This window comes from Cupressus sempervirens, chromosome 11, assembly GCF_028749045.1.
Source record: "Cupressus sempervirens isolate cs-2001-9-10 chromosome 11, ASM2874904v1, whole genome shotgun sequence".
Classification (NCBI taxonomy): domain Eukaryota; kingdom Viridiplantae; phylum Streptophyta; class Pinopsida; order Cupressales; family Cupressaceae; genus Cupressus; species Cupressus sempervirens.
The window spans coordinates 70,812,865-70,837,511 of NC_143128.1; the positions used below are offsets into that span (position 1 = coordinate 70,812,865).

The window sequence follows — 24,647 nt, forward strand, 5'->3', positions numbered from 1 at the left end:
TTGAATTCTACAAGTTGTGTCTTTCCTCATTTCATCCTTTCCATTTCCATTTGTAGGTCTTGTAATTTTTTTCTGACGACATCTAGGGGTGACTCTTCTTCATCTCATCTCAAGTTGGTCACATCAAAATCAGATGACAATTTCGCACCTTGTTGTGCTAATGTTAGTATATAACGCTCCTTATATTTCTCGAGTATCTTGTCCATGATGTCAACAAGTTCAGGATTTTGTTGAAAATCTTCAATTTTAGTTTCAATACTCTTGTCATCTCATGCATTAGATGAACCCATTGTGGCTAAGGAGTTTGAATTTCAGTTGAACAAGGGTGATTTGTGAGTAACTGCATTTGGTGAGAAATCTATTGGTGTAGTAGGTTCAAGGAGATTTAGAGGTTTTGTGTGTTTGATGGTTCTGCTAGCTATTCTAGCACTCACTTGTATAGGTGACCATCTTAGTTTTGTAGCTATACTGGTTTTGTATGGTGGCATGAAATGTGAGTTAGATTCCTTTAGTTCTTATGCATTTTTGACATGTGAGGGTTTTTGTTGACTGTGATTCATCTGGAGTAACAAGCTAGGTTGGACAAGGTGCTTGACAATATTGATGAGATGAGTTCACTTTTGCGAAGTTAGGTAGGGGACAGAAGCATTTCTCTGAACATTTTTGGCTTGATGTATGAAATGAAGCAATAAAAATTGTTGGGTTGATAATGACATTTGTAGCTTTGCTTGTTTTGAAAAGATGTTTTTGGTCAATTATGGAATCTCTTAGACTTGTAAATACCAGTGAGGAAAAGGGTATCCAAATTTGTCATTTGTTCGCAATTATCATGCATGCAAATGCCCTCTGTTTTATGTCTTTTCTTAGATGCATCACAGTATTGATTAAATACATTGTTTAACAGATCATATGTGCTTTTTAAATGCTCAGATGCACTATTCTAATTGTCATATGCACTGTTTAATGATTTAGATGTGTTGTTTAGCTGGGAAAATGTGTTGTTTAAAGGCTTAGATGTGTTGTCTTACAGGAATATGTGTTATAACAAAGATCATTAGCATCATAGGAATATTCAAAAGCATTGTTTTATGCAATATATGTGCTACTTTAGGGTTGTTTGACAATGTTCTTGTTTTGGACTTGATTTCTCAATGCCAGTTTGAAGTTGCATCTTTCAAAAGGATAGTGATCCGCACTGGTGTTTCTTATTAAATTTTTAAGACACATCCAAGCATAATAGTAGTATAAATCAAAGTAAAACATAAAACCGCACACACCTATAAAGTGAAAGGAAAGAGCTTCCTAACAAGGTCATCTAAAGTCGATGACTAGTGGATTTTAGTGTTTAACCAACTATGTTCATATTTACCTCTCTTGTGATAAAGATCTTCCTACCAACGCTAAGAAGGTTTGGTGCAATCCCTTATGAGACTACTAGAGGAAGGTTATATTCTAGACACGAGTGGCTTGCATTTGATTGGGAATACAAGATTGGGAGTCAATCCCTCTCACTGGCCTTGCTAAGGCAACTTAGGAGGTAGCCTTTCTATGGCTAGATAATCCTACCTAGTGGAAAGCAGGAAATGGAAATCACAAACAGGTTTGGGAATCTGATCACTCAAGAAGAGTGAGAGCATATCCCTACTATTTTGACTTTCCAAACGCAACAAACACAAAGTTTTAATCACCAACCCTTATACAACTGAAGACAGAGGGGCTCTTAGTTAAGCTATGTGCGGAATCTTTCCTCATTCAATTATGACTGATATTTATAGAAGGTTGGGCATTCTGATCAACTCGAAGAAGTTGAGAGCATAGGCCTACTTCTATTTTAGATCGGTGAGATCGAACACTTCTATTAACCTAGGTTTGGAACTTAGAAATATCGCACTTTAAATTAACAAGAGCTGAGGTCCACCTACCTGATTCAGAGCTAGCAAAGGCTAGGCACATTTATGAGGGTCTTCATTCCTATTGCATGCTATCTGCAATCTAAGAGCTTTCATTAACTCGAAAGGGACCTGTAAGAAAATAATATTCGAATTTGGAAGTTAGACTTAGGAAATGGTAATTTATACTAGATGTGTTACAGGAATACTCATATGCGTTACAAAAAGCTTTGTATGCACTATTTAATCTAGAAAATCTGTTGTAATAAAAGAAAATGTGTTGTAAAATACTTTATATGCACTTTAGAAATGATCAAATGCATTACAAAACTCTATAGAAGTGCTATAGAAAGTTTTAAAAGCATTACAAAACTATTTAAAAGCGCTTTAGAGAGATTAAATGTGTTAAAACAGAGTTTAGAAGCGTTAGAATATCTATCGAAAGCGTTAAAATAGAGCTCAAAAGCATCAAAAGATTTAGATCTGGCCCTTGTGTGTTTGAGAAAGACTTTGGGACTTTATTCACTCTGATACGAATCCTCTAGAATGCTGTAGAACCTGTAATCGATCAGATCTACACAAGGAAACATCAAGAAACACATATCTATACTAAAAATGAAAGATTAGACTGAAAGATTTGAAAATAGAAAGGCTTTGAGCTCAAGCCCTATAGTGGGCACCAATTTGTACGTGGTGTAATCATGTATTCATGAAACTTTAATGTAGAATGCAGATAGACTGATAATGAAGTAGACTAAACCCAATAAATCATGATCAAAATGTAAATTCTACAAGCATCTCATGTTTCCCTAACTACAACTACTAAGAAAGCTCTTAGACCAACATCTTAGTGACAGTTCTAGAATGGAAGTATGCTTAGAATGCAAATCTACAAGAATGCATGCAAGATCTATGACTGTAATGCAGATTATATAAGGATAAAAACTCTTACAATGTTATGACAATGGACATACAATGAGCTAACATGTAATAAATGATGCTAAATGACATAAAAACAATGCTAAAATGCTATGAATTTGCTAGAATGATAATGCTAAAATGATAACTCAGAGTGTGCCTATAGTGCAGATGCCTAAAACTTGGGCCCTTTGGCTCTTGGATTTCCCTTCTATTTATAGGATTTTAGAAGGGGTTGGGGTAAGAATTAGGATTTTCACCTTTGATTGGTGGATGAAAGTGAAATTGAAAATATCTCATGAGAGACTAGGAGGAAGAATCCGACAGACTTGGTTTTGAGAATAAATGGGGATATTTCTAATTCTTTTAAATGAAAAAGGGAGATTTTCTCTTTTGTGAGGATAAATGACTTTATTGAATAAATAAATGTCTTATTTATTTTCAACTTTTTGTCTTTTTCTTCCTCCCTTTTTGAATTTCATTTTTATGAATTTGAATTATTTTTCTCCTCTTTTAAAGTTGATTTAGGTCTTGTCGATTTGATAGATAATTAATGACCTGATGTGATTTTGATTTGAAAGTCTATTGTGTTCTTCTAATTTCCTCCTTAATTTTCATTGATTGATCATTATAGCATAATTCAGGTCTTTGCCATTTTTTGGGTGTCTATAGGGGACATATGAAGAAAAGATAAAATGAAGTTCACTCTAAAATTCATACCAAGGAAATCAAGAAGAATGTTTTGAAGAAGATAGAGTCTATTATAAAGGAATTAGGAATGATAAGGAAAGAATTCGATGAGATCAAGGGTATAGCCTTGGAGATGAAGGCTAGTGGGAAATCTAAGGTATTGGAAGCTACTCCTATTTCCATTCCAACACCTTCAGAGGGAGTGACAGTAACATGATCTACTTCCCTGTGCCACAGTTACATGAGTGCAACCTATCAAAGGGAAATTTGGATAGAAGAAGAAACCTGATGAAGATTTGGTAGTAATAGCATCTATGTAGAGAAAATAAAAAAGAATGGTGAAGGTAAAGCATGAACCTACACCATCTCCTAGAAAGAGAACCAAACAGACCACCGATGGTCCAAGAAAAAGAAGAAAAATATTGCAAATAAGTGAACCTAATGAGTCTACGGAAGAGACTAAGGATAAGATAGTAGATCAGGTGGTTGGTGAAGGCATAACATCAATTGATAAGAAAGCTTGGAAACTTAGCTTGGAAACCTCTGATTGAAAATCTTAATATGCAGATAATTGAGAATGACAATTTTGTTCAATTAAATAAATATTACAATTTGTATAGTAATATGGATAGAAGTCACTTAGAGAATGCTATAGTAAGGAATATGATTTTGAGAAGTAAAATATTTGATAGTATTCAGAATAAGATCCCTGAAGACTTGTATAATAGACTACTAAATAGGAAGAGAAGAGTAGTAGAGGAAGATATGAACTTAAGAGAAAACTAATTAAGAAATTTTGTGAAGTAAGCACTAATGATGATATAGAGAGTATTTTAAAAGGTATTGAGACTTTTTTGAGAAATAAGAGAAGATAAATTCTTCTTATGGGAGGAAAATATGAAGAGGTAAACAAGGAAACTGAAGAAGCCATAGTTAGATACATGACTTCTATGCCTAAAGCCACTAAGGAGAGTGCATAATTAAAAGAAGCAAGCCTTGTGCATGTTGAGGCTAGTATGCTTAGTTTTGGTGAAGAAGAGGTTGAGGAAACTCGTAAAATTAACTCACCTTCACATATAGTTATTGAGACTAAATCCATGCAAGTGGATAGTACTCATATAACACTAGATGATAAATTAAATCCCTTTATAAAGTATGAAAGCAACATTGTTGGCAATATCACCACCTACACTAGCTTTGATGAAGAGGATATTGAGGAAGAGGAGAAGAGAAACACTGAAAATAGGAAGATTGAAGATGAGAAAAGAAAAAAGGAAGAGGAAAGAAAAGAAGAAGAAAGAATGAAAAAAGAAGAAAAGGAGATAGAGAGAAAAGAGGAAGAGAGGAAAGTCACTAAACTACAAGTAGTCACACCAACCCCAGCAACAACACCTACTACATTTCCTATTGTATCTAATGAGGATGATGATCATAAGGGTCTGATGACCTCATTGAGAAAATTGTTGGAGAAGAACAAGTCTATCGAGACTTTTGAGAGAACTCTAGCAGAAGTTCTAAAAATGATGTAAAAGATAGTGGAGACTATTGTTGCATAGCTAGACATTTAGAAGAAGGCCAAAGAAATGATGAGAAAATTTGATGCAGAGTTCACTACTTTATTTGATATTGCTTTAATGCAAGCTTAGAGTAAGCATGATGCATCACTCTTTGACACAATATGCACAAAATTTAGAAATGATTTGCAAACTTTGAAGGTTTGCGTAAAGGAGCTGAGGAAGAACATTAATGAAGGAAAGAAATTGTATGGACAATGTGCAATTTTATATAATTACTTATTAGAATTTGATGACCTAATCAAAGGCAGAATGAGTGAGCTTCAAACACTCACTATCGGATTACAACAACCAGATGTGAGCATTGAAGACATTGAAGTAGAAATGGAGAAAGTTCACAATGCTATCAGAGGCATTGAATATGAAAAGGAGAAGGTAATAAAGAGATTCTATGTCCTTACAGAATATTTATCTCCTAAAGTTAGCATTTTGTAGACGTAATTGAAGGAGTAGCTTGCAACAAAGTCATTCTATGACAAATTCGCCTATACAAACTAGAGCATAGTATAAGTTGCATCATATGCACTATGCGCACTTATCAGCATATCTGATATAGTAAAAAACAATTGGAAGAAGGAGCTTGAGAATATGAAACTTGGTTTTGCAGATTGTATATCAAGAATTTTGAGTTAGAACAGAGAAAGGTAATACAATTTTATGTTGTACATATTATTTGGACTCTTTTGTCATTGATGTCAAAGGGGGAGAAGAATGTAAAAGAAATTTGTATAAAAGATATAAATATATATATGCAAGGGGGAGCTTAGCTATGTATATAGGAAATAATTGTAAAAGAAGAGATAAGGAATGTAACAATCCATCAAGACATGAATATAATTTTGAAGTTTTGAAGGCTAGTTTTGAGTAGTTTCTTTTTGTATTTATTGTTGTTTTCTATGACAACATTTTGGAACTTAGCCAATTTTCCCATAAGTCCCCTTCAATGCCAAAGGGGGCTATTGTTGGAAATATAGATGGGTAGATGAGTTAGTGTTGTTAGTTATGGGAACATGTATATTTTGGTATTTCATTGTGAAATTAGAGACATAAAATTGTCTAAGTATTGGATAGTTTGTAGTAGCATAAAGATAGATTCGGTATGTACAGATGAAAGAGTCAAAGTTGTCACATGCATAGTTGAGGACTAATTTTTGATAATGTAATGGTAACATATGTTAGTGTGTATATTTGTATGGATTGTACATAATTAGTTACAAAGGAATTACCTGTACAGGTAATTAACATATCCAAACATAGCACAATAGTAAAATGATATGTACGTGATACATGAGCATCCTAGGTTGATGTGTTATCCTGCTCATTTGTGTTCATTCTTCCAGTTGTTGCTGAGTTGCAATCATTGCCGAGTTGTAACAATTGTCGAGTGCTAGTAATTTGTAGTATATGTCAAGTTGAAGTTATCCCATGTAATGTTAACATTTGGAGTTGCGTGTTATCCCATCTCACTTTGCAGTGTGTGCCGAGTTCCATAGTGTGTGTCAAGCCATCCAGTGGGTGTCAAGTTATCCAGTATTTGTCGAGCATTCTTCATGTGTCGAGTAAACTTGTTGATGCTGAGTGTCAGCATTTTGGACGAGTTTTCTATGTTTTGGTTCTTAATGGGAGCCAACATGTGGGATTAATTCTGATCATGACTTTTATGATTAGATATTATCTTGGGATGTGTGCAGACCATTGTAGGGTCGACCTTTCTATTTTGTAATGTTCTAAAATCTTTTGTAAGCCATTTTGACAATCATAAATAGAGTGTTTAGTCTTAGAGTCAGGGAAGATTTGGTAGATTTTGGGGAGGATTGAAAAAGTCTGTTTCATATGTGTCTAGAAGTGTGAGTTTGAAGCTAGATCATGGATCTTGAATGTATTTTGTATATGATCGTAACCCAAAAGGCCTTATAGTTGGGCATGTATGTTGATCATTTGATGAATCAATAAAAGAATATTGTTCTCTCTCTCTTTGTGGTGTTGTTCTCTTTATGTGTTTTCTTCTATTGTGTTAACTCTACAAGGTTGGTTTGGATTACTAGGTGTGCCTTTGGCCCTAATTATTCTTTCCCTCCTTGCATTAGGTGGTATTAGAGCTTGAGGTTCATCCTTGTGGAGATCGGATTATGTAGAACCCTTATTCAAATTTGGTTGTTGGGTTACAGATTTGTGGATTTGACCTATAACTTGTAGAGGGTTATAATCTTGCAGGAACCTAATTTGTAAAGATGGTTTGAGGTAGAGGAAATGTTGATAATGCAATATTGGACATTTTGAGACAAATTACAGCCAGATTAGATGTTGTGGAGACAACTTAGAGGAGAGGAGTGCATCTTGAGGATGTGAGTGATGATGAAGCAATAGCACCGAACCCTAATCTGGAACCTAAAGAAGATCAAGATGAGGAAAGATTGTTGAGAGTATTGTCTAGGGCACATTCAAAGCTTGCTATAGAAGTTGTTTCTTATGATGAAAAATTAGACACCAATGTTGTGTTGGATTAGATCTTTGATATGGAGAATTTATTTGAGTATGAAAACACTCCTGATAATAGGAAGGTGAAACTTGTAGTTACTAGGTTGAAAGTTCATGCTTCATTATGGTGGGAACATTTGCAAACTAATAAACAAAGGAGAGGATAGGAAAAGATCAAAACTTGGGTGAAAATGGTGAACAAGGTAAAGGACAAATTCCTTCCTACTGATTACCAAGTTAGCTTGTTGAGAAAGATGCAAAATTTGAGACAAAGAGACATGAACGTGAAAGAGTATACTAAGTAATTCTATAGATTGGACATTATATTTGGACATGTGGATGATTATGTTGAGAAAATTGTAAGATATCTAAATGGATTGAGATCTAGAATTCAAGATGAGATAAGTTTTCTGAAATTGGAAAGGGTGGAAGAAGCATATCAATATGCCTTGAAAGCTGAGGAGATCTTGACAAAGAAGCATGAACAAAGACAAAGAGGTAGTGGTGGTAGATTCCAGAGAGGCAGAGGAAGATCTTATGGTGAAGGTGGCAGATCTAATAGTTTTGTGCAAGATAAAGGTAAATCTAAATGGAAGAATGATGATAAAGACAAGACTGAGTGGAAAGGTGGTAGTTCATACTGAGGAGGTTGGAAAGGGTGGAAGAAGCATATCAATATGCCTTGAAAGCTTAGGAGATCTTGACAAAGAAGCTTGAACAAACACAAAGAGGTAGTGGTGGTAGATTCCAGAGAGGCAGAGGAAGATCTTATGGTGAAGGTGGCAGATCTAATAGTTTTGTGCAAGATAAAGGTAAATCTAAATGGAAGAATGATGACAAAGACAAGACTGAGTGGAAAGGTGGTAGTTCATACTGAGGAGGCATTGGTCCTTACCGAGGAAGAGGTAATTCTTATTCTAGAGGTGGTTTCCTTGGTAAATGTTTTAGATGTGGTAAAGAAGGGCATAGATCTTTTGAATGTAGATCCTTTGAAAGTGGGCAAGGTAACAAAAATGTTCTGATTCAAGGAGATTGGGAGTTCATTGAGTGAACCCGAGGTTAGATAAAATCTAATGGTGAGAAGAACCTTATGTAATAAGGGAAGTGATGAGGAACTTGTCCTTAGAAGAAGTCTTTTCAAGACCATATGTAAGATGGCTGGAAAATGCTGTAAGGTGATCATTGATAGTGGAAGTTCTACAAATTTGGCATCAGAAGAGCTGATTACAAAGTTGTAGTTGCAGAGGCTGAAGCATCCCAAACCCCATCATGTTTCATGGATCAAAGACGAGCATAAGATATTGGTAGGTGAGCAATGCATTGTGAAGTTCAAGATTGGACATTACTTTGATGAAGTGCTATGTGATATTATGCCTATAGATTGTTGTCATATTTTCTTGGGTAGACCTTGACAATATGATAGATATGTTGTACATGATGGAAGAATGAATCAATAGACACTTTGGGTGAATGGGAAGAAGCAAATATTACTACCTTTGATTGAAAGTCTAGATGAGGTTAAGTGTACTACTATGAGAATTTGCATGGTTAATGGGAACACAATTTGAAAAAGAAGTGAAGAAGAATCAAGTTTGTTTTGCTATAGTTCCTAGAGGATCGAGTGTTGGTAGTAAACACCGAGCAACAGAAGTTGGTAATGACCGAGTGACAGCAGAAACTGGTGATAATGATTGAGTACTAGTAGAAATTACCAAATTTCTGAACGAGTATTAGGATATTATTGCTAAGGATATTCATGATGGTTTACCTTTAGTAAGAAGTATAAGTTATTGTATGGATCTAATTCCTGGAGCTACTTTGCCGAATAAAGCACCATATAGATTGACACTACAGAGAATGAATAACTTAATAGACAAGTGCATGAATTGCTACAGAAAAGATTAATCAGAGAAAGTTTGAGAAATTTAAAGATTTAGTTAAAGTCTAATTTTGGGCATAATAATATTAATTAAATTTAAAAATAATATATTTAAGAGTTTATTTTTAAATAAATGTTAAATATTATTATTACTTAATAAATATTTTTATCAAAAACGTCTTGATAATTAATTAAAGAGAGAAATAAATTAATTTGATAAAGATATTTTAATTAAATGGCAAAAAGGTTGTGCATGAATATTAAAATATAATTAAATAATAAAAGTAAAGGGCTTTTTCGCATGATTGCACAATCAAAGCCCTAAATTGGGAAAAAAACTCTTTATTAGCAATTTAGAGTTCATTTCTCAGAAACTGGGTTTTGGAGGACCAATTTCGGAGAAGGGTTTTAAAAAAAAAGGGAATTGTTTGTGTCCTTTGTGCGTTTGTCATCTTAGCATTATATCCAGGTAGGATCTTGTGGGTTTATTTGTACAGTGGTTTTCCATTCTTCGAATTCATGTCTTCTTTGTGTCTGGATAAATCTATTTTTAGAATTTTAGATTTGGTAGAAACCCATGTGTTGAAATTTACCATTTTTAGTTCTTGATCACATCTATGAATTAATTAATTAAATTGAAACCCTCGTTTGAGATTAGTTGGGTGATTTGTAATGGATTTGTTAAATTTGATTGATAGTTCGTTTCTCTCCTATCAGATCTATTAAGAAAACTTTAAAAAAATAAATCAAATTTTAATGGGGATTAGGGTCACCACTTCTCCGACCTTGGTTGCGATAACAGTTTGGTCGCAAAGGCAACCAAAGTTGTCGTGAATAGCCGAAGTTGCTATGACAGACAAGGTTGCTAAATGTATCGGCCTTCAGGCCTTTTGTTATATGTTGCATGTGTTATTTTTTAAAAATTATTTTAATATAGCTTTTGGTTTTAATTTATTTAAAATTTTTAATATAGTTTTATTATTATCAAATGTAAATTATATCAAAAGATGATTATTATTATTTTATTAATATTATTATATTAGTTAATTTAATAATTATTACTTGTTAATAAATAATATATTAATATATTATTTTATTAGTAATTTAATAATTATTAGTATTAATAATTTAATAATATTTAATAAATTTGAATAATGGTATTAAATTACAAGATGTTTTAAATGTAATTATTTTATATGAAAATAATTGGAATAGATATGTTTTTGATTTGTTAGAGCTTTCCATTTGAGTTTTAGAGGTGTTACATCTATAGATGGAATTAGTTATATGAAATTGATTTTTATTTCTTTTAAGAATATAAAAGAAAACTTTATCAATTATGATTACCTTTGAAAGAATGAAACCATGAATCTTGATTGAAATTGAAAACTCTATAAACAATGATACTTGGAAAAGAAAATCGAAACCCTGGTTGTTATTGAATCTTTGTATTTTGAAAACAAAAATGAAAACTTGGAAACCTATAGTAAAAATTGAACTTATGTGTTTTCAAAACCTAATGAATTATGAAACCTACTTTTGAATGTACTCTTTATGATGTGTGGTTTATTGTTATGGATTTTGGGGTTGACTTAGCTTTGAACAAATTAGGGTGTTTACTAGATGCTTGGGGAGTTTGTTCTATGATGATGTTATGTATTCAATCTTTTACACCTGACCATGGTGATGTGTCTGTGTGGTTTCTATGATGAATTTGTTCAAATGTTTGTTAGTACTTTCCAGTTCTTGTGTAGAATTGAGGTGGATGTTGTGTCTTTTCTGATATAACCTTTGAGTCTTCAATCAATTATCTTTGGATTACTTCCTAGTTGCTTGTATAGGAATGAGGTGATTATGAGTTATTATTTTTAGGTGATGTCATGATTTTGTATATGTGTACTTGATTTTGAATTAGTCCTTTTAGGATGATTGTATTGGTGAAATCTATAATTTTCAATTAGTGTTATTTCAATATTCTTCTAGTTGCTTGTTTAAGAACTGATATGTGATTTATTTTCGTATAAGACCTTTTTCTTTTACTAAGCTTAGGGTAGGTTTTCTATATGTGATGTCGCGAAGTGGCTTACAATGGAGATCAGAGCCCTAAAGAGGATGGATGAATAACCTATTGTAGGTTAATAAGTGATAACATTTCATTAAATGAGAGTAAAATGAATTAATAAGAGTCATTATTTTTCCTTGCCCATGCTTCTAGTGCTAGTACATGCTAGGATGGGAGTAGAGAGGATGCTTGGTTGTGACCTTGCTTTGTTAGTATGCCTTGACAGTACGAAAAGATACTAATGCCACATATAGTCACTAGGGGGCCGTAGTCCAGTCAGGCTGCCAAGATAACCTTAGAGTTGGCTCATGCGATGACCCACTTACATAGTAGATTTCTTATGTGTCATTGTTGCCTCTAGGTTTAGATGTCACTTGTGTCTTCATACCTTGAGTTAGATTACTTTAAGGATTGTCTTGACCTAGCTAGATGTTGGATTTGACTTTTAAGTTTGTTACCATGTTTGGGACTTGAGACTATATCCTCAGTGCAGTGAGAGTGGACCCCTTTTGGGTTACCATGAGGTTGGGTGGTAGTACTTTTTACTTTTACCATTGAGATTCGACAGTTTGATGCTGTGGCTGGAGTTCCCTGTTTTCTATTTCCTTTCATTCTATTCTTGTGTACTATGATGGATGGTTATACCTATTGTATTGTATTTTAATTCATGGATCTTAAAAGATGATGCAATCTATTTTATGATGGATATTCTTTCAACCTTTCATACCCTTTGACTTGTATAGTGGATGATTGTGCATTTTGATTATTGCCAAGTGACATTCAAGATAATTGTATATTATTTAAATGGATTTGTACTTATAGTTATTCTTTAATGTGGATGTGTTATATATTGGTTTTAGTATTAATTAAACTTAAATGTGATTCAACGTCATGGGACCCTTAAGAATTGTAATATGTTTTATTGTATGTGTTTTGTGTATGTTATTGGTTCCACTATATTATATTTGTTGTTATTAAGTTATCATCTTTCAAAAAAAAGAAGGTTTGACAAACTTAGTGAAACTTTAGGTTAATTTCTTTTGGGTTCCTTAGAGGGACATTACATAACCGAACAAGGTTGGACCAGTTGTTGATTTTGTTGATTGACAAACTTGAGCCGAAGGTTAAACAATGAAGTGTTGAGGTGAAAAGTGGTTGCTTGAAGGATTTCCAAGTGAATAAGTGATAGAGATGCTAATGGAGGCTAGTCAATGAGTCAACTATTGGATCGAATTTGTGATCTATATTTGCAAAGTGAGTTGTATTTATGAGATCAACTTACTGCTACCTTCTAACCATTGTATCAGTTTGGAATTTTTTAATCAAGGTTGACCTAACAATTATTTGTAAATCCTTTAGTCAATGTGACATACTAATGAAATGTTCTAAAGCCCTCTAACAAGGCCGCTCCTAACATGGTGATTAAATCTTTTAGCAAGGTCACATTTAACAATGTATTTTGTAACCTTTAACATGACTGACTCCTAACAGAGCTCACTTTAGAAGAGTGAAAAATCAATGGCATGTTACTGGTATTTTTTTCCAAATTGGGTTTCCATGTTAAATCCTAGTGTCATACTCATATGGATGTTATTTGAGATGTTTTGATGTTAATGTTTTACATTCTGCAAAGTTTGTTACTATTAGGACATTGGATTGGAAGTTTATGTTGCTAATTATTTGATATAGAGACTGAACACATTCCAATAACCACATAATCCATGCACACTTAACCACCCAATTAATAATTTTAAATGAGTCCTAAAAATGACAACACATGTAGCAACAATTGATCATTTTTTAGCTTTTTCGATTGGTAATTGACACTTTTGTGTAGATAATTATGTATGAGTATAAGAACATTGATGTCAACTAGTGACATATTTGAGTGAATTATTAATAGTGCATCTTTAAGTAAGAATCAAGAGACACTTTGAAATAAACACTTTTTAACTCTTTGATACCCAACAATCTGTACAAAGAATTTTGTTAATACCTAAAAATGAAGAAGTATTGTTTATTTAAGATATCAACTGCATTCCAAATATAACTGGAAACACCAAAAAATGGTAAAAATTCAGAGATATAATTTAGACTATTATACAATACGTGAAATGAAAAAGTGCAAATAGGAGTGCTCTTCCCCTATCACAACTTATCGAAAGAGTACGGTAAATGGGCACGAGTGTGCGAATTTCACCATTGCATATTTCATTAGATTTGAGGATAAGATATCTACATAAAATAAACACGATAAAACATTGCGTAGATTGAGTGTACGAAGGCCAGCCACAGCTACGGCGAAACACAAAGAAAGCGTCGGCTCCAACGCAGCCAGAACACCCTTGAGAGAAAAATATGTATGTATCAGAAGAAGTTTGAATCAGAGACATGTTAATTTCAGTGGCAGCCAATAAACTCATGGTGGGTTCTTTCTCAATCAGAGAAACACCCATGTTTGATACCGTAACAACTTCTGTCTTACCCCAACCAAAAACACATCCTAAAACGTTTGCATTACCTTCACCAATAATTCCCTCGAAGAATTTCACTACGAAGAAGCTCTGTCTGTCATCAGGCAGAATATCCACATTGAATTTCAATATAGAACAACTCTGTCTATCCTCAAGTACCCCTTTATTACTGAGTGGATCATGTGATCACAGGCTTTGGGCTGTGCGGACCAGCAGTAACGGGGACGATGGGTTTATTCCTGCTTTGCTAGAGAGACCTTCTTATGCTCCTAAGCAGGAAAGGGCAGATTATAACGACTACGAGGAGGAAGAAGAGGAAGAGGAAGAGGTGGACGAGAAGGAGAAAAAGTTGGAGGGTTTGAGTTATTTATTAAATTATGCGAAGGATTCGAAAAAGGAATATGAGGAGGAGGATGAGGAGGAGGAGTTGGGGAGTTTGAGTTATTTGTTAAATTATGTGAAGGATTCGGATAAGAAAGATGAAAATAAGATTTCAAAGTGGAACGATTGGGAGTTTCAAATTCTGAAGGAGACTCAACCTCTCATAAGAATTTCAAAGATGATACTTCATTCTTCCAGGTAAGTCCTGTTTTTGTTTTCCATTCTGTTACTTTTCCTTTGTTTTTTTAAATTCTTGTGTGTCGGAGGGTGTTTGTATTTTCCTTGGAAATTCGGTAGGGCTATAGAACTCGTTTTAAATCATGGGCGAAGCTGTAGGCTGAATTGTAAATCTTGGTTGGGCCAATAAAGGTAAATCGCAAATCTTGGGCCAGGCTGCAGGCTGGATTGTATCTTGGGTGTTGCAGTCTAGGTATGGATTTCTAATGAAAGACAACCTAAACTAGCAGCCTAAACAATTCTAAGACACTATTCTACTAGACGAAAATAACAATGCTGTCTCTTGTACCAATACTGAAAATTATTCTTTCAAATGGGCTACATTTGTTCCAAGGGAGAACCTAAAACTATTAGAGAGAACGGAAAAAAGGGCGTAGGACTCATTTACTCCTCGTGACGGATGATAATCTGAAATTTTATATTCATCTTGTTAATCTCTGGTTTGACCTGGTTTTCTCAATGTCTTTCTTACTCCATTTGGTTGGCGTCTTCCTCTGTTATACTCCTGCTCTACATTTTTGGCTTTCTTGCCAGCGTATACCTTGTGCCATAATTTTGGGCATGCTCTTCATTCAAAAATAACTTGCCTGCATCTCTGCATTTTTTTTCTGTTCCTTGCAGCTGTTTATCTTCATTGTCTTGGCCCTGTAGATGCTCAAAAAATTAAAAATGGTTCAAACCTGCATGTCCATGTGTTAACATTTTTGCATTGCGATTGAAACATTGTTTTGCACTCTAATTATTCTCCTCTGTTGGGGATGCGGTCTTCACTGTATGTCAGCATTGGGTCATTCCTCATTCGATTTCTGATTAGTAGTTCTCTCATCTTGCATCATAACCTTCACTCCTTTGGCTGAATTGTTCATGTTCAGAATCATTGTCGGAACCAATCAAGTCATTTTAAGTCCTTGTCGACATCTTCAAAATTGATTCAAAACCCTATCAAACCTTTCAAATTCAGTTCCAATTAGTTCTAATTCATTCAAAATCGTTTTGAACTCATCAAATCATTTTCAGAATCAATCTAGGGCATTGTCAGAGTCATTGATGCCTAATCAAATTACTTTCAAAACTTATCAAATTATGTCAAGTCCTCATCAATCATATCAACAACATAATCAAATCACTTTCAAAATCAATTCAAATCGATCCAGTTCAGTATCAATTCAAGGCACTGTCAAAGTTCATCAGTGCCTCGTCATTTTCATTATCAATCCTTATCAAATCAATTCAACATTATCAATCTCTTTCATTATCAATCTAGGGCATTGTCAAAGTTCATTGATGCCTTATCTTGATTAATTCAAGGCATTGTCAAAGTTCATCAATGCCTTGTCATTGTCAATTCAAGGCATTGTCAAAGCTCATCAATGCCTCATCATTTTTGACATCATTTCAACCTTTTCAACATCATTTCAGATCTTATGAAGTCAATTCAAATCAATTTCAAATTGATTTGATGTCATTGTCAAAGTTATCATTGTCATTTCAATCATTGGAAACCCTTTCAAAACCATCAAAACCATCCCAAACCTTCATCAAACTCATTAAACTTGGTTCTATCTTGCATCAATATCATCAATTCGGCCAATTTTCAACTAATTTGTCCTCGGGGGATAGATGACCCATAGTTCATCCCCAAGTCCTAATTGAATAAATAAATTAACTTTATTTATTCCCCCTTTCCTATGTCTCTACCATTAATTAATTTATATTAATTAATTGGCTAATATGAAGTATGGCATTTTCTAATTCCTAATTCCTAATTTATAAATTGGTGGGAAATATGAGCTTTTATATTCAAAATTCCTAACTCGTGCACTCTCCCTACTTGTAATCACGCTTCATGATTTCATCTTTCCCTATCCATTTCTCCACTAATTTGGCTTCCAAATTCCTATTAATTTGCCTACACCTTCCCTTCCCCATTTTCTCAAAATTTATGGCACTGATTATGCATTCCATTTGTATTTTTCATAATTATGACAATCTTCCAATTTGCACATCTAATTGCCATTTCTGCATTTTGGGTTCAATCCTCTATAATTGACTTCCTTTTCTTAATCAAACTTACCACTCTTTCCTAGTATTCTCATAATCATTATAGTCTTCTTTCAATTTGTGAGTGGATTTTTTATAATGGGAGCAACATATCTACATTTTGAGAAGAAAGAAAGGACATGGGAGTCGAATTGAGGGAGTGTTTGCATTCATTTTCTTTACATAATGCATTCTGTCTCAATTTCTCTTATGTTTAGGATAGGTTTGATTGTGCATGCTTTTGTGGTTAGTTGGTTACTCTTGTGTGCAGACGTTTCTCATTTCTCTTGTCCTACAGGCCCTAGACATCCTCATGAATGATCGGGTAATAATCCCTAATAAACAAAGGCTTTCTGCACACCCAGCGTTTGACAGAATGTCAAATGAATAAATGCAACCAAGAACAATTGCGTAGCAACTAGGACATCTTGTGCAACCACCGTAAACATTTATGCAGGCATGGAGAACTGTTGCACAGCCATGCTAGACTTATTTGCACAATCTATTGATTTATCTATTGGTGATGTAATATCAATCATACGTGGATGCTCCCGCATTGTTGGATGAAGCTGTACACCATACTGAAAATGTTGGACAAGGCTATGGGCTGAATTGTTAATGGTTGGTGAGGCTATGAGCCGCTTTCTTGTCACGTTGGGTAAGCTTGTATCACATTTATTAAAACTTGTAAGCGTAAACTGTTAAATATACCTATTAATTAGACTGCGCCAAAAACCTTATAATGTAGTGTGGGGAACGCTTCGACAAGATTATTAAGATCTCTATAGATGCTGTTATACTGAAATGTATACCTAGTTACTGTAATAACCCCTGCCAGTTATGACCACAACAATTGTAATTTTCTTCACTATTTAGTCATTTGACATTATTTTAAACACTTGGCAAGCAAACTTATTACCACTGGATATGTTGATAGATTTCAGATTTCATACATCTTTTTTGCTTGTGTTAATACTTTGGATTTTGCACACATAAATATAAGAAAGAAATGACAGTGCTGAAAATATGTTATCAAATCCAATGTGCTCAATTCATAAATGATAATCAATTTTTGCTAGCTACATTATGAAAGTTCTGCATATAGAGTAAATAGCAGCCAGTTCTGAAATGAAATTCCAGTGCAATCTTATTCATATGATTTTAATAACCTTACACAAGAGTCTTAACAAGTAATATGAAACCTGAAAGTCCCAGCTATAGTCAACTTGCAGCAATAATTCCAATGCCAGTCTAGCAGATCCAATTTCAAACTCTATCAATTTCTACAACAGTACATAAATATAAGAAAGAAATGACAGTGCTGAAAATATGTTAACAATCAAATCCAATGTGCTCAATTCATAAATGATAATCAATTTTTGCCAGCTACATTAGGACAGTTTTGCATATAGAGTAAATAGCAGCTAGTTTTGAAATGAAATTCAAGTGCAATTTTATTCATATGATTTTAATAACCTTACACAAGAGTCCTAACAAGTAATATGAAACCTGAAATTCCCAGCTATAGTCAACTTGCAGCAATAATTCCAATGCCAGTCTCACAGATCCACTTTCAAACTCTATCAATTTCTACAACAGTTCACAAAAATCCCTCTTCCATAGATCCATAGGATACCTCCAGCAAACAATCTCCTTAGACACAGATTAAACAATAGGAGAATTAGCAAATAGTTTTACCACAGCAACTATTTGCATAGCAAACCCTGACTAAAATCTCAGATTCGAATCTACACTACTTCAGCTGTAGATCCAATGGAACAACTCAAAATTCAGACCCTTGTACTTCAGCAAGGGCACAAAAATCAGAACTCAAAAAAAGTCACAGAGGCAACAAAAACAAATAAATTATCCAAGCATGCTTTTCTCGACAAATGGGCTTGTATTTATAACCTCTAGATGTCCTTTTGTTGCCAAAATGTAACTTCACTCAAGAAGCTTCACCACAGAACATTAATTAGAAACTTCCATTAGATTCTTTCACTTGACTTGGCTTAACTAATTAATAAATGGCTCTTTCCAGATAAGTCAACTTTCAACTTAAGTGAAATTATAAAGTTAAATTATAACTTTATAATAAGCCATTTAATAACCTAATAATAATTTGGCCATTAAAAATATAATTACTCCCAAAATATTCATCATTTAAATATGCCGTTTGAAATAGGAGTTATACCTATTATTTCTCCATGTGACCAAATGCACTTTCCAAAAATAGAAAAGGTCCATCTTGATCGACATCAACTTACCACAAATAGTAAGTACACAAAACTAAACCCAAGCGAAGTCCAATTTGAGCCAAACGAAGATCAACTTGTAGCTTACTCAATTGCAGAGAAGATAAAACCCTCCCAAGCCAAGCCATTGCCTCAGAAGACCCTCTATCCGCAATAATTAGCCTTTGAGAATCACAATAATAGGCTAATCCCCGAAATTCTGATATTGACAAAAATGGGGACATTACAGTCCTCCTTCCCCGAGATTGCTTGTCCTCAAGCAATCTGGCAACACAGTGAACTCCAACCTCCATCCGGATCCCAAATGAAGAAGTATGTGGCATCCCTATCAACATTGAAGCAACTGCATGCCAATATCATCAGGGCCATCAACATCACCTGCAATATAGCACCCAGTACCTGTGCTGATGATGTGAAAGTCAGGGCATCACCTAAAGATAAATTCGTAGGAGATCTCAGCATACTCTTCTTCCCTGTAGCCACCCATATAATATATACTAGACTGGAATTGTAATTATCACCAATAATCCCAGAGAAAGACGTAGCTACAAGAGAACCATATGCATTCATGCCAACTGTACCTATAGCTACAATGTATGTAACTACATCCTCATCAAAATTCGTGGCTACAAGAACATCACCAACTGTGACTATAGGAAACTGAATCATGTCTACAGATGGTGAAAACTGCGCCCAACTCCACTCAAGTGAGTGATTAACATCAATTTCAACAAGGGGATTGTTAAAAGACAGTACTGCATCCATGTCGAACATAGGATTGTCCCACAAAGTGACCATCAACACTGTGTTGATTAGAAGTATTACAAAACTCTGTCTCTTCATCACTCACCTCATCATCAATAACATGTGTACTATCATCAGAGCACATATCTACAACTGAATGCATACCACTAAACTCCTGGGTAGATATCTCAACCCACACCAAAGTGGCTTCTGATATGACAATATTCTCCCATGCTCTTACTCCCACTATTGCTGCATCGCCATCAAATACATGATCCTTAGAATTCTTGCCGACAACTGCATCATTTGACTTAACATGACATGAATTCTCATCACATTCCACCTCAATTGTGCTTAGCTCATGCGTTGACTCATAACAAATGTCTTGCACATTTGTAGCCGCAATTATATCATCACATTTCACTCTTCGTAAAAGTGATATCATGCTCTACTCAAATCTCGGATTCAAAATTAGTTGGGTCATCCTTTTGTGATTTTGATTCAGCTCATTCACTAGCACAACCAACTATTTCACAATACCCCATATCTCAGATTCTCCATCCCTAGGCGGAGAAGTATGCCCTCTGCAGGTATAATAAATAACAAACCTTTTGTCACCATCCATAACGCTGACAACCGAATCTCCAAAATAAAGCACTAATCAAACTGAGCCCAATTCCTGCAGGCTGGCAGGAAACCGCTTTGATACCACTGTAATAACCCCTACTGGTTATGACCACAACAATTGTAATTTTCTTCACTATTTAGTCATTTGACATTATGTCAAACACTTGGCAAACAAACTTATTACCACTGGATATGCTGATAGATTTCAGATTTTATACATCTTTTTTGCTTGTGTTAATACTTTGGATTTTTGCATACATAAATATAAGAAAGAAACGACAGTGCTGAAAATATGTTAACAATCAAATCCAATGTGCTCAATTCATAAATGATCATCAATTTTTGCTAGCTACATTTTGACAGTTTTGCATAAAGAGTAAATAGCAGCCAGTTCTGAAATGAAATTCAAGTGCAATCTTATTCATATGATTTTAATAACCTTATACGAGAGTCTGACCAAGTAATATGAAACCTGAAATTCCCAGCTATAGTCAATTTGCAGCAATAATTCCAACGCTAGTCTCACGGATCCAATTTTGAACTCTGTCAATTTCTATCGAAGTTCACAAAAATCCCTTTTCCATAGATCCATAGGATACCTCCAGCAAACAATCCAGCAAACAATCTCCTTAGACACAGATTAAATAGTAGGAGAATTAACAAATAGTTTTATCATAGCAACTATTTGCATAGCAAATCCAGACTAAAATCTCAGATTCAAATTTATAATACTTCAGCTGTAGATCTAATGGAACAACTCAAAATTCAGACTCTTATACTTCAACAACGACACAAAAATTAGAACTCAAAAAAAGCCTCAAAGGCAACAAAAGCAAATTAATTAGCCAAGCATGCTTTTCTCAACAAATGGGCTTGTATTTATAACTTTTAGATGCCCTTTTGTTGCCAAAATGTAACTTTACTCAAAAGGCTTCACCATAGAACATCAATTAGAAGCTTCCATTAGATTCTTTCACTTGACTTGGCTTAACTAATTAATAAATGACTCTTTTCAATAATAACTCAACTCTCAAGTGAACTTATAAAGTTAAATTATAACTTTATAATAAGCCATTTAATAAATTATTTCTTCATGTGACAAAATGCACTTTCCAAAAATAGAAAGGGTCCATCTCGATCAACACCAATTTACCACAAATAATTACACAAAATTAAGCCCAAACGAAGTCCAATTCGAGCCAAATGAAGACCAACCTGTAGCTTACTAAATTGCGGAGAAGATAAGACCCTCCCAAGCCATTGCCAAATCAGTGATCAATGATCATCCCCTGGAGGCTGGAAGTTGAAACTCATCACCACTAGAACTATTTGTCTCTCCAAGATCAAGAGCCGAAAAGGCAACACCGACGAGCCATGTGGTTGGATCGAAAGCATCATCCTCCTCATCAATCTGTGATGGCTCCTTAGGCTCTACATCCCATTGTGATGTTGGGCTCTCCTTGTACACACTTGTCTTGCGGTCATTGATACGCAACACATTTTGTACAACCACTAGCTTCTCTGCTCTCTGAGAGGTAAGTCTATTCCTCTTAAGAGAGTGGATGAAGCTATATGTAGACCGATTCCTCTTAGAAGCCGAGGAACTAGAAACTTGAGATGAAAAATAATTGACCAATGTGAGACTTGGGAATTAGAAGTTGAACAATGAACAATGAAAAGTTAAAAGTTGAGGAACTAAGTACCTGGGACAACAAATGAATAGCTAGTGTGGTGGTTGTAGATTTCGCTCCATAAGATGACCTCCACAAAATGCGATCCTCTTGTGCCATAGTCTTGATATCCGCTTTTGGCGCTTGATTGTAACCCCTAAGAGTAGCAAATTTGGTCCACTCAGTGCAAACCTTAGCTGCTGTCTCAAGGTCATACATCCTATCTATGCACTTGAAGAACCCTTCCTTCACTTGAAAAAATTAAAAAAGGTACAAATTATTTGCAAATAGAAGAATAAAGATGCTAGTAATGTAAATGATTTTAATTTATAGAATGATAAGAATCTAAGTCTTAAGACAGTCTTAAGTGTTATATAATATAAATCACCTCATCATCGTGAAGTGGTGTAACTTTACCAGGCCTAGTCATGTACCACCTCGGATTCAATGCATAGGCAGCCATGTGTAAGGGTGTGTTAAGTTTGTCCCAACTATGCTGAATAATAAGCCCAATGTGATCATTGTAGAAGGCTAATGTGGGGTCCTTCTCTTGCATAACTGCTCTCACTTGCCCAAGCATAGAATCAATGCACTCGTACACCTCTCCAAGAGTAGATGCATCCCCATCACTTGATCACCTTGAAGACTGGCCTAATAATAGAGACAATGTATTTTGCATTGCTCCAAAATACATCACTCTTAACTATATCCTTCACCCTCATCCCTCGCTCTGACCTGGAACCATCCCACCTATTCCATTCATTCGTCATAACCATTAGTTGCAGTGGCTTCTGCAACTCCAGCATTCTCTCCAAGAGAATGAAATATGATGCATATCGTGTCTCCACTGGCTTCAGGAACTCCTTCCTGGCGAAGCTTCTAAATATTGCATGTGAGGTGTGGCGGTTGCAGATATACATCTGCACATCTCTACCATCACTCACCACTCCCTTTATCCAGCTAATCTTCCCCATATCCTTTAGAGCATTGTTCATAGCATGCACACAACAAGGAGCCCACCAAATATGCTGATATGTGGCCTCAATAAGCCTACTTGTAGCTCTGCACACGAGCTGCATCTTTCACTACTTGGACCACATTTTGTGACCCAATCTCCTCAATGGCTTCCTAAAGAATCTGAAACTGAAAATCAATATCTTTTCGATGCCTTAAACAATCAATTGCCCTAAGAAAGAATGGGCCCTCTGTACATGTGACTATGATATTGATGAGTGGACGTTGTCTAATGCCTGTCCACCCATCCATGATAATGTTGCATTTTGATTCCTCTCAAACGACCCTCATGGTCTCCATGGACTCACTAGTCTTGGCATACCCATCATCCAAGATATTAGTCCTCAATTTGTGCTCACTTGGTGGCACATATGATGGTAACCCTGCCTTCGTGACATTGTGAAATGACTCCTTAAAATAAGGAGACCGAGCAATATGAAGTGGAACGCTGTTGGCAAATAACAATTTCCCAATGCATGCATCTAACTTCTCTCTCGTCTGGGCTGCAAACAATTCTGCTATAGGGTTGTTGTCACTAGACTGTGCCCTACATTTCCCTTTGCTTGTCTGGGTTGTTGCTACACCTATAGAGCTATAAGTAGAGGAAGGTGGGGGGGCTGCCTCTAGCAATGTAGTAGATGAAGCTCTATACTGTGGTCTAGAAGAAGACATGCATTGGTGTTGTTGCCCCTGTATTTGTCGCTCATGCACCTCCTATATAGTCTGAATCTGCTGCCTACTAGCCAAGGTAGTAGGCACTAGAAGGCCCAAGTCCTCTAGAACTCCCCAAAGCTTGTTGAATTCAATTCTAAACTTCAAGTTTTTGGATTCAGTAAAAAAACTACATGGTAAGACACCTTTACCTGTCCAAAAGAGGAAGTGTGCATTCACTCTAGTGATGCTACCATACCATATATCACCACAAATATTGCATCTCCACTTTCTTGTGCCACCTGTTCCTGATCCGCTTGTTATTCCAGTGGCAAATTGTTTTAAAGGAGATTTTGGATCAAACTTACCCCTAGCCCACTTTGCCAAAGATGGGGAGGGGCAATCAATAGATGGAGTACCAGATAGTATAAAATCAATACCCATGGAAGTGGAACTAGTTTGGGCCCCTTGCTGATTTAGCCCAGCCCCAATGTCACTCTCATGCTCACCCCTCTAAACGGTGTCAACATCATCCTCAGCCCCAACCTCAGGCTCAGGTTCATATTCTGATTCATTGCCACTATTTGAATGAAATTCCATCTCGCCATCACTATGAGTATCAATGTGGGAGCTCATTTTGACACTACATTTCACAAAATGAATTTTTTTTTTTATAAAGTTAACAATTTGAATTTACAAACTTTCAGCCTATGCGCTTCTTTAAATTTTCTAAAATTTAAAAGTAAATAACAAGAATTTGCAAAATGAAACATCAAGAATCTTAATCTATTATTTAATATTTATAAATGATTCAATGAATGAATGATAATCATAATTATAATGAAATGAAACAACACACATTTAGAAATAAAAACATTGAGCAATAATTTATAAACATGCATTTGAAAATCAGAAAAACAAGTTAAAAACCCTACCTTTTGCTTGAAAAACTCCTTCAACAAGATGGTAAACCCTCCTCCTCCTCCTCTTCTTGCTCCTAGGCTCTCCTTTTTCACTTGCAAACACTTTCTTCACTCTTGCACAAACCCTTATCTCAGCTCTTC

At 35.1% G+C, this 24,647-nt stretch overlaps 1 protein-coding gene across 1 annotated transcript in view; it reads left to right on the plus strand.

Annotated features, from left to right (window-relative positions):
• The first annotated feature begins 13,762 nt into the window (after positions 1 to 13,762).
• Positions 13,763 to 24,647, plus strand: part of LOC149528284 (uncharacterized) — a 59,883-nt gene continuing 48,998 nt past the window's right edge. Inside the window, exon 1 of the mRNA XM_089811906.1 lies at positions 13,763 to 14,543. Coding sequence (XP_089668032.1) covers positions 13,882 to 14,543 — 662 coding nt within the window. The 5' untranslated portion in view covers positions 13,763 to 13,881. The remainder of the gene's footprint in view (positions 14,544 to 24,647) is intronic.